This window comes from Octopus sinensis, linkage group LG6, assembly GCF_006345805.1.
Source record: "Octopus sinensis linkage group LG6, ASM634580v1, whole genome shotgun sequence".
Taxonomy (NCBI): Eukaryota; Metazoa; Mollusca; class Cephalopoda; order Octopoda; family Octopodidae; genus Octopus; species Octopus sinensis.
The window spans coordinates 36,767,786-36,780,285 of NC_043002.1; the positions used below are offsets into that span (position 1 = coordinate 36,767,786).

At 31.8% G+C, this 12,500-nt stretch overlaps 1 protein-coding gene across 1 annotated transcript in view; it reads right to left on the minus strand.

Moving 5' to 3' along the window:
- LOC115213213 (voltage-dependent T-type calcium channel subunit alpha-1G-like) overlaps positions 1–12,500 on the minus strand; it is an 865,045-nt gene that overhangs the window by 177,038 nt on the left and 675,507 nt on the right. Inside the window, exon 19 of the mRNA XM_036503838.1 lies at positions 11,586–11,603. Within this exon, the coding sequence (XP_036359731.1) occupies positions 11,586–11,603 (18 nt within the window). The remainder of the gene's footprint in view (positions 1–11,585; positions 11,604–12,500) is intronic.

Sequence of the window (12,500 nt, forward strand, 5' to 3'; positions counted from 1 at the left end):
ACTTCCCAAGTGTTAAACTAATATATCTGTTTGTTGTTTACACACCTGTTCATCTTTTGTTTTTTTGTAAATTCTCACTAATTTATGGGGATGTAAACACATGAACACCAATTATCAAGCTGTGATGGAGGGACAAACACAGACACAAACACACACACACACACACACATACACACACACACACACACACACACACACAGATACACACACATACACACACACATGACGTGCTTCTTTCAGTTTCTGTCCTCCAAATCCACTCACAAGGCTTTGGTCAGCCCAAAGCTATAGTAGAAGACACTTGCCCAAGATGCCATGCAGTGGGACTGAACCCAGAACCATGAAGTTGGGAGGCTTCTTACCACACTGCCACTCCTGGGTGTCTTTTGTTACAGTCACAGGCCACCTTGTGCATTTTGAGGGAAATTTGGCAGTCAGAAACTGTGCCAGCAAGCCCTCTGAATGGATTGTATTTGTAATGCAACGGTCCTCCCTTGTCTCACTGTTGCAGTGATTCTACCAGAGAATTATGTTAACAATAAATACATTCATGGAATACTCAACCACCTAAATGATAATTCAAAGAGCTTAGTAGTTCAGTAGATTAAAACACCTGAAAACATGACTGGAGATTCTGACCAAAATATTGGTTTCAAATTTTGGTACAAGGCCAGCAATTTTAGGGGAAGAAGTAAGTTGATTACATTGATCCCAGTGCCCAAATGGTACTTATTTGATCAACCCCAAAAGAATGAAAGACAAAAAAAAAATGACTTCAGCAGATGCTAAGCATTTTCCCAGTGTGCTAACTATTCTGCCAGTTAACTGCCTTTAAGTTCTGACCAAAATATTAGTCTTTCACTAATATTGTTCTTTCCTAGCTGCATTATTTCTATATAGATTTGTATGGCTCTTTGCATTGAATATGTTAACACTTATTTAAGCAGTATGTCATAAGTTGCTATATGATAAATCTGTAAATATAATTGCTCTAATAATATAGAAATATATATGTGTTCAATGCATTTTGTTTTACTATTTTTCACCAAAATAGATTTCATCTCCCATGATTATTTCAAAAGCTTGTTTCCTTCACTATAATGAATGAATTTCTCTGTACATGCTTCAAATTTATAGGAAGCCATTTGGTACTGTCATTATGACATCATATTCTCCAGTTTACATATATTTATATAACATGAGTGTATTATTTGTTAAAAGATTATTTTCATATATATTATTTGTAAACAACCTGCATATAAGATTTGAAAAAAAAAAAGAAAAAGAAAAAATATAAAGGTGTTATTTAAAAATAGCATGAAATCAAAGATAGACACATAATTTTTCTTTTTTTTTATAGTTTTCTTTCATAGAATTGACATTGCTTAGGGCATCCAATCCAAAATGTCTTGCTACAGCAATAGAGTTAATAAGAATTCAACTGATAAACAAGTTTGAATTTTAGCTGTAATCTTGAACTTCAATTATGGTATCTCAGTGCATTTAAAACTTAAGGTACTGATGTATAACATAAGTAAACTGTTTGGAATAGTCATTTAGCATACATAAATTGAACCGAGATTATATATATGTGTGTATTGTATTTTATATCTCTATCTATCTATCAATCTATCTATCTATCTATCTATCTATCTATCTATCTATCTATCTATCTATCTATCTATCTATCTATCTATCTATCTATCTATCTATCTATATATCTATCTATCTATCTATCTATCTATCTATCTATCTATCTACACACACACACACACACATATACACGTGAGTGTGAGTTAATTCCAGGAGTTTTGAGACTCTTCTAGGAGAAACAGTTATAACTACTGTCCCAATCTTAGTATATCATTACAATACATCTAATATGTTGAGCCACCAACTTCTGTTATTCCAGGTTGAAGGAGATATGCTGTGACTGCACTTTGAACACACCCTACTAAACACTACTTGTCGCAGCAGACTAGTTTGCAGAATGTCATCAGGGCGAGAAGATGATTGGGAAACTCACTGTGCAATGAAGTTTTGTGTTAAGCTGAACAAAAATGCAAGAGAAACTTATGAAATGCTCCAGTCTGCTTATGGATAAATTTATACGAGCTGACCCTCTGTTTTTCACTGGCACAAGAGGCCAGGCAAAGGAAGTCCACTGAGAAGCTCATGATGATATTCTTTTATAATAACAAGGGCATCATTCACTGGGTTCCCTCTGGCCAGACAGTCAACAAAGAGTACATTGTGGAGGTTTTGAGGGAATTCAGGATGAAATTTTGATGCAAAAGAGCAGAGCACCTACACCAGGACTATGCACCAGTCCACATTTCCATTGTGATAACCTATTAATTGACAGAACTGGGCATCAAAACTGTCCCTCAACCTCCCTACAGTCCAGAACTTGCTCCCCCTGCAAGTTGGAGATGAAGGAAGCTGTGGCAAGGGTCCTGAACACCATTTTGGAAGACCTCCATGGTACCTTCATTAAGTGGCAGGAGTGCTACAACTTTGTTATTCATACGTATATGTGTCTTTGTATTTATATATATAAAAGAAACAAACTTGAATCCATTGCCACTTCATAGCTAATCAAAATAATCCAATGTGTGTGTGTCTGTGTGCATGCACACAAGATACAAAAAGTAGGACATACAACAAACTTAATGTAAAGAAATTGTAGCAGCACCATTGTCAGGTGGTTTGATAATGTCAAAAGATTAACTGAACTGCAGATTCCCCAATTAAGTGTTATGGAATTAAACCCATCCATCTTTAAAAGATTACTGAATTTGTGAAAATAACTTAGAGTACCATAACCAATGCCAATATCAATATTATAATGGATGAGAAAACCATTGTTATTTTATAACAATTGTTTCTACGTTATGAAACATAGGTATGAACTTTTTGATGCTATGATGAAGTGGAAATTTCGGATTTGACTGGAAGATATATACTACATACAATGAGAAGCAGAGCTAGATCTACAAACATAGAATTTTACAAAGATGACAGACTTGTAATAACCTACAACATGAGTGAACATTATGTAGAGGAACTCAGAAAACATTAATCAAAACGTTTAAAATGTTTCCTTTGAAAATTGTGATGAATATAAACTTGAAGATAGTAAATTTCTTAGATGCAACACTAAACTCAATCTCTGCTGTGAGCCTAATGACGAAACAATATATATATATATATATATATATATATATATACATACATATATATATAAATAGGAGCTTCTACCATCACCTGCCTATGATCATTACAGATAGCACATTACAGATTGCATAAGCAGACACATATCTAAACTGTCATCAGAGAAATATTCAACAAATTAGTTCCAAACTACAATAAGCGCCTTGCTAGCAGCAGTTTCAACATTAAGTTGAGACACAAAGATCAGTCCATAGGATTAATCCCCTCCATAGATTCACTGTATCTAAAAAAAGTAGCCAGGCCTTCATACAAATCAGTATGTATTGCTCAAATTTATACAAATATAACAAAATATCTTTTAAGATTAGTTATATTTGATAGGTAACATCTCTATCCATAACCAAAAATCTATAAATCAAACAAACAACAATGAAATTGCAGAGACACAGCTAGATATCTTTCATTTAGAAAATAATTGTCAAAAGAATCTAACATAGAATTGATTGATGATTCAATAAAAATGTACATTGGGTTGATCAAATACACATTTAAGCATAGATTCACACAGAACACTCATTCATTTAGATCCAGAAATCAATGCAATGTAACATCACTTTTAAAATATCTTTTGTATTTTGAAGGATTGAAGAGAAAGCAACTGCATGATAAAATGGAATATCATTGCAAAGACAAAGGAATATAATACTCATGGTAGTTGCTGTTGTCATCTATGTGTAACTTAAAAAGACTCAAGATATCAAATATACCTGATTGTATTTGGAACAAGGCGGAAGAAACCTTCTCATGTTTCCATGTAAAGAAAATTAATGGTCAACTCTTCAAGCATATTTCTGTTCAAGCAGATTTTGAACTGTAAGCTGGCTTAACCTACAGACTATATGTTTATGACAGAGCAATATGACATGTAAAATCAAGACACAGTATTAACTCCTACAAACTAGTACAGTTACTCTATCATGAAAAGCCTATTCTTATATGCACTGTGTGACATAAGAGTTATCATGGAACCTACACGAAAAAATATATCAACTTGAACAAAATTTATTTCATTTGATTGTGCAATAATGTGAAGTAGAAACATTTTGTGTTCCCAGAATTTCAATTACACTATGTAACAAAATTATTATCTTTTACTTTGATCAGAAAGAGTTATTTCCTATTTGCTTCTATCAAGAAATCAAAGGAAATGACTACTATTCCCTTCAAACTTTGCTTTTGTGACTTGGATGTCAATGTTTTGAAACTGACCTTTTTCCATTACATTTCAGACAGATTCAGTGTTGAGTTGCTGAAGCAGTAATGTTGTTATAGCAAATATTCTGCTCAGTACCACAGATTTGCTTGTCAATTGCTTGAGCATACCTCTTAGTGACTGACTATATGTGCATCTCTGATCATAAACAGGAGTTGTTGTGGAGCATCACAGTCATGTGCAGAGAGATTCTTTGATGTTTAAATAAATATCATAACAAAAGCAAAGTTTGAAGGAAATAGTCATTTTCATACTTTATAGGTATAAGCAAATAAGAAATAACAGTTGCTACACAAGGACAAAAATCGTGTTCCACAGTGTTATCAATTCAAGCAAAGCTGTTTCCTCTTAATTTTTTGGTAATTTCTGTCAGGTACTATCAGTAATTACGAGTGACTCATGTGGTCTGTATTATCCAGTGAAATAAAGAGTATTTTGTATCATTTGGGATAAAAAAACATTTTTAATATTACAGTTTCTCATGTTGTCTGCTTGTATGTGCTAGGATGAATGGTAAATGGTACAAAAGAAATAAGTATAATTATACTCTACACCATGTATAGAGTACTTTTCTCATGTTCATTATAAAAGCATATGTATATATATATATATATATATATATATATATATATATATATGGTTAAATCATTTAAGGAAAGAAAGAGTAAATGGTAATAAAATAAAATAAATCTCACCGCAAAATTTTAAGAAATTTACACTTAAACAATAAATACTAAATTATGAATTGTACTGACAGTTTTGAGTTTTTGCAAATGCCTTCTCAAATTGATAATGTATTTTTTAAATATAAATAATTATATTAATGTTTTTAAACACTGTTTAATGTTTATATACTTTAAATATATTTACAAATTTTTTTTTCCTCAATTGAAAAATCTCAGGTAAAAATTTAAGATGATTTAAGATTATTTAAAATTATTCTAGAACTAAATGGATAAAATGCACTGTAAATTTAATAGCTAAGATGTTGCTTTAGAAGCATAATACTTTTTTTTAGATAAATTTTACAGGACATGTTAGCAAATGAACATTTGTTATATTTTTCAGGGAAAAGTCAGGCTCATATCATGGGACAGGTAGAGAAGGAGAAATAAAAATATATATCAAAAAACAATATTTTGCTCATATATGTATATATTAAAATATATCTTGAGTACTGACTTTTCTCGTCAGGATTGTATGGTCATCTACGCAGCAGCGCTGTGAGGATAAACCGTGTGTCATGCACTAAGGTTGTAAGAGCCAAAAACTTGGAAAAAATGTTTAGATAAAAAAAGGGAATCAAAATGGCACACAAAATGGCCAGGGTTGATAATCGCGCTCACTCTAAAAAAGCTTGAGGGTTGAAGAAGAAATTATACTGTGCAAAAAAGACAAAAATACCAACTTGTGTTTTATAGAAGTACAGAAATATTGAAAGATGGATGTAGGATGTAGCATTTTGGTGAAACACCACTTGAATTTAATGAATAATATTAAACAAAATATATATATGTGTGATTGTCGTAAATCTATATACTTATATGAATTTAAATACAGCTATACATATACATATATGTGTGCGTATAAATATATATGCATACATACATATATATATATATTTATAGTAGTGTAGTTTTTATGAAGCATTGTCTGATACATTTTTATATATATATCTAAATGTTTTAAATATTTGCTTTCAAAACCAAAACAAGTTATAAAAAATTAATAATACAGTTGGGTGGTTAGTCTTATTACCTGGTATTTCAATATTTCTATTTTAAGATATTAGCTATCAACATCTTTCCTCAGTAAATTTTCTGAAGAAGAGACCCTAAGCCTAAGGTACTGAAATACTAGGTAATAAAATTCTCAACCTGTTTTATTAATATTCATAACTTGCATTGTCTTAACTTAAAAAAATATCTAAGACATTTAAATGCATATACATACATATATATATATATATATATATATATAATATATATATATATATATATATATATATACATACATATATATATACAAGTATGTGTGTATGTATGTGTCTATGGGTGTGTGTACATGTATATATACATACATACATATATATATATATATATATACATGCACACACATATATACACACACATATACATACATATATATATATATATATTATATATATATATATATATATATATATATATATATATTAGTTTTTACAAGGAAAGGTTGAATGTCAACCTTTTCCTTGTAAAAAAGCAATAAGGAATCCTTCAGTTTAATGTTAACTTGTTTATATATATATAACTTGATATAAAAAAACATTCATGTATATATGTATAGATATACACAAGATATACCTTGCCGTAATAATTATTGGATAAAAATTAATCAATATTAAATGTGATTATATAGTAGGTTAAAACTATCTTCTGACTAGACTTTGAAGGTTGTTCAAGCACACAATGAAGATTTGAAAAAAAACATACTAGATCAATATTGCCATTTCAAATGGCCATCGTTGAGCCTAGCTGAAACTGAAGTGGAGAAAACTGAAGCCTCAATTGTCTGTAGATACTAAAATTATACGGAGCTAAATTAATATTTTACTATAACATCTTTGTTTATATGACTATATTATTATGCTATGTATATGTTACAATGTAAAATATAAAATTAAAACGCTTCCTAAAAATCAAGAAAATTTGACTTTTATTATATATATATGTATTTATATGTGAATGCAGAATTGTGATGTAGTTGTTGAAGCAAGGACAAGCATCAACAGACATTACAAAAATCCACAGAAGACCGTTCTGTCCAAACTTCTGGGTAGTGCCATGAAACTATATTACAAAGTAGTCTTAAACTGGCCTTTGTTGAAGTTTGCAATGTTTGAAATTGCAAGTTTGAAATTGCAATGTTCCATGATTATGATATAAATCCATGGAAGATTATTGTGTCCAAACTTCTTGATATTTGCATGAAATAATAGTATGGAAGTAACTTTGGCACTGCCAGATGAGTAGACTAGAGCAATACGAAATGAAGTGTTTTGCTCAAGAACACAATGTATCATCTGATCTGGTCCAGGAATCAAAACCACAATCTTACAATCATGAGTGTAACACCCTAACCACTAAGTAATATGCCTCCACACACACACACACCAAGTGCAGTCCCTGGAATTTTTCAAAGGAAGGTCAGAAGGGCACAACTATTAAATAAAATTACAAGTAATAACATTATTTAGAAGGGCACACTTCTTTTCTTTAGCAGGGTGGGGGCATGCGCCCCTCAGGCATCCACTTTGGTCCACCTCTGCACACACACACACACATTTATATAAAAGAAGAAAAAGAAAATGGAGATTGGGAAGTTAATAATTGTTTATTATTAACAACAAATCAAACACCCTTCCTTAAAGCTGGTTCAATTAAAACTCAGTGAATTAATTAAATATTAAATTCATATGCCCTGAGCATAATATCTTCAAAGGGGAAAAAATATACCCTTTACCCTTCTCTTTCTTCTTTTATATGAATATACACTATATGTTTTTACATATATACCTATAATTTTAAGGAAATCAATTCTTCCAAAATAATAGGTAGTGAGCCAGTATTTCCTTGGCTGACACCATCCCTTGATGAGGCTAACATAACTTCTAATTGAATATGTATATATTTATATATATATACATCATCATCATCGTCATCGTTTAACGTCCGTTCTCCATGCTAGCATGGGTTGGACGGTTCGACCGGGGATCTGGGAAGCCAGAAGGCTGCACCAGGCTCCAGTCTTATCTGGAGCCTGGTGCAGTAAACATATAGATATATATAAATGTATATGTGTATATATGTATGTACATGTATGTGTATATATATGTGTTGAAGGTGTGTGACCTAGTGGTTAGAGTGTTGCACTCATAAGTGGCAGATCCCTGGAAAAAGCGGTGTGTTGTGTTCTTGCACAAAACACTTCCCCATTGCTCTTGTGCACTCACTTTTAATTGCATAATCCCGTGAAAAACTAGCCTTCTGATCAGGGGGAGTGTTCATTGGCTCATCTAGCAAATGAGGTGGCACTATTTGAAAGCTAAAACAATTCAAAGCACATTGTGACCAGTGATATATAACATGCAATAGTCTGGTTGATCCTGTGATCTCATGTATATATATACATACATACACCCCCACACATATATATACTCATACATAGTGTATATATATATATATATATAATATATATATATATATATATATATATATATATATCTATATATATATATATATATACACATACTATATATATATAGCACTATATATTATTTAACTACTGCCTAAGTTCATGAAAAAGCCTCTAGCCACTTGAAATCTTAATTACTAATTGCATTATATTAAACTTAACCATGCTGAGAACTGTCATGCGATATATATATGTATGTTAAATACATTTCTGCTATAAAAATATATACAAATATATAATTCAGGATGGTCATTGCTGGAATGCTTTTGATCATACATCTACACTATTATAGCTTGCCTGGGACTAAACAACAACATAATGGGTCTCTAAATATTTCCTTTAAAAACTACATAAGTAATAAACTATGGCAGATAATACTAGCAACCCCGAAATAGATTATTATTTTTAAATGTATACAGATTCTTCAAGTTGAGCCAACTGGCAGGAGACCCAGGAGCAGACCAAGAAGATGGTTGGCTAAGATCCATAATCTCAGTTGGCCATGCTTAGGAATCCAGCTGGAAAATCTAATGATGGCTGCTTCTGATGAGACCCTATAGAGGAGACACCTGAGGGCTCTTCATCCACAACCATGCCAAGAATAGTGGACAAAGAAGATGGCTGGATACAAATTAACATACATGTATGTATTTTTAATGGCTTAACCAGAGTAGTAAGGGTAGAGTCCATGATACTTTGCAAGGCCCCTAGTGAAAGGAATGAAATTATTCAGTGGTGATTTGGCTTAAATGTTTATAATTACCTGAACTTTGCCAAAATTGTCTAATGAATATGTGATGGTATCAAAATGTGTGGCTTGTTTTTAGAATAGCCATATTGTATACCTACATAGATAATTTAATGGGTTGGCATTAGGAGAGCCTCCATCCATAAAATATTACCCACAAAAGTAAAAGTTCAGTGCAAGCCATGCTGGTATAGAAAGCAGACATAAGACTGTTGATGATGATGATGATGATGACAATGATAGTGTAAATTGAGGAATTTATCTGTAAATATAATATGTGAAAATTATTTGGTAGCCATGATAAAACTCTGAGTTATGGATGTCGATGGCCAGATAACTGAAGAGATGGTGGCGTGGGTTTCTGCCCTGACATCCAAAACTCGGAATTTTATCATGGCTACTGAATATTTGTCACATATTATATATATATATATATATATATATGTATATCATCATCATCATCATCATCATCATCATCATTTAATGTCCATTTTCCTAAGTCCCAGCTAACTTGTACCTTATGATAAATTTGACTTGCAGGTTAGAGTCATCTCCTCAGTTAAAAGTTCCATTGTCACTCTTAATCTTGTATTAAAATAACCCAAGGATATATACATTTATATATATATGTGTGTGTGTGTGTGCATGCGTGTGTATATAAGTATGCATGTAAGTATGTATGTATGTGTTGACGCACCTGTGCGTGCGCGCACACACACACACATACAGAAATATATACATACACAAGCACAGTTGTTTGTGCATGTTTCTGTTTATAAGCTATTTTTCTATATTAAAACTATGTACTGCAGTATTTTCAGAAAAGAAAACTTGCAAATTATGAAAGGAGTGGTTAATAAATATTTAATGCTGACAATTACAGTGGGACTCTATAACAGAAATATAGTAGAAAATAGCCAACGTCTAATTGAAATTTTCTCCCACCAAAATACAAATTAGGTTAAGTTATTCCTTGGTGTTAAATTCTGGTGAAGCAATATTCTTGTCATAGAAAGGTAAATATTCAGAAATAATATACATATATTCCAGTTATATCACATCTATTTACATATGTGCTATAGGTGTGTATATATATATATATATATATATATATATATATTAGGATGGGCAACCAGCTGTAGAAACACTGCCAGATCAGACTGGAGCCTGGTGCAGCCTCCTGGCATCCCATAGCCCGGTCAAACCATCCAATCCATGCTAGCATGGAAAATGGATGTTAAACGATGATGATGATACATATATATATCCTCCTCCTCATCCTCATCATCATCAATCTTATGTCTAGTTTTCATGCTGGAACGGGTTAATTGGTTAGACAAGCTGCAATGGATCTGAGGTTGATATCTTGTCTCAGTTTTGTCATGGTTTCTGACTGGATGCTCTTCTTAATGTGAACCATTTTACACTCACACACTCACTCACACACACCCTCACACACACACACACACACTCACTCACACTCGCATGCACAAATATCTTTATCTATATATCTAGGAGTGTCATCTTCATCACCTTAATTTAATATCCAATTTCGATGCTGACATGGGTTGGACAGTTTGACAGGATCCATTAAGCTGCAGGATTGGTTTCTATGACTGGATACCCTTCTTAAAGCAAAAAATTTCTTAAATTTTAAATGGTAGATTCTTTAATCCATTTTATGTTATTTGTATATTTTTAATCTTCTTTTTAATAATGCCCTAGTACATTCCATTAAAACGAACTCCTTATCACTTTTACTGTATAAATCTAAGTAGTTTCAGGTAGATTTTGCTATTCTTTTGTCGTAACCATCAAGTTAGTTCTGATCTAGGGAACCAATGATCAGAGGCATTCAAACTTTGACCAACCTATCTTTTTCTCAAACATAATTTACCTAGGATAACATTTTTAATATGTTTTGTTGTTTTTAATGTTAGGGTGTGATTTGAGAAAGATTTTAGCTATTATTTCTAGCGGCTCAAATGACTAAATAGGAAGTCCCTTATTTACTAATTAATTTCCAATAGTAATGATGTTAGTATCGGCAATAATTAGAGTAGTGGTGTTGGTTGTTGGGTAGGGGGTAACTGTTGTATGTTTAATAGTTGTAGTGTATTTTGTCTTTTAGGCACAGTTAATCAAAAATTTTACCTTCTTTTTATTTTTTACCTGTGGGAAAAGAATGTCAAAAATGGAAAATTATTATTGCATTGTAAATATATATTTATATATATAACAGGCTGCTTAGCAGAAGAAGAGGAAAGAGAATGGGAAGGAGAGAAAAAAAGTAATATGACAAAGAATAGGAGCAACAGTAGAAGACAAAAAATAAAATAAAACAGGAAAAAAGGACAAAAGATAAAGAATTAACTAGAAACAAGGAAGATAAAAGGAATATTTTTTAAAAAGAAGAATAAAATGATAAAGGAAAAACTTGAGAAAAACAAAACAACAAGACTATAATTAAAACAAAGAAAAAAGAAAATCAAGTAACACAGAAAATACATGGGAAGAAAAACAGACAAAGGAAGAACAGACGAAGGAAGAAATAAGAAAAGAAAGCTGAAAGAATAAAAAACAACTGCCCCACCTTGCCAAATATACTAGCTTTCAAGGATCTTCAATAAAAAAAATTACATAAATATTATTGACTTGTTACAAAAGAACAAAGACTCAAAAGTGAGGGATGGTTAAAACCGATTAGATCAGAGCCAGTGTATGACTGGTACTTCTTTTATCCCCCCCACCCCTACATGGATCAAAGGCAAAGTTGACCTCAGCAGGATGTTACATTATAAAAGGTATAAACGGTAAGAAGCTAAATGCCACAATGCATTTCAACCGTCACTCTGCCGGCTCTGGCATAATCATGTAAATATTGAAAAAACTGAAAATAAGAAACAGAATCATTCATTTATTCATTTGTTTATTTTCATTGGTTGTATTTTATATATATTGGTTAATTTTGAAACACTATCAAACAATCAAATGCTAACACAGGTCAATAATCAATAAAACAAGCTGAAAGAGAAATTTGAAAGTTTGTGTGAATTTGTGTCTGTATGA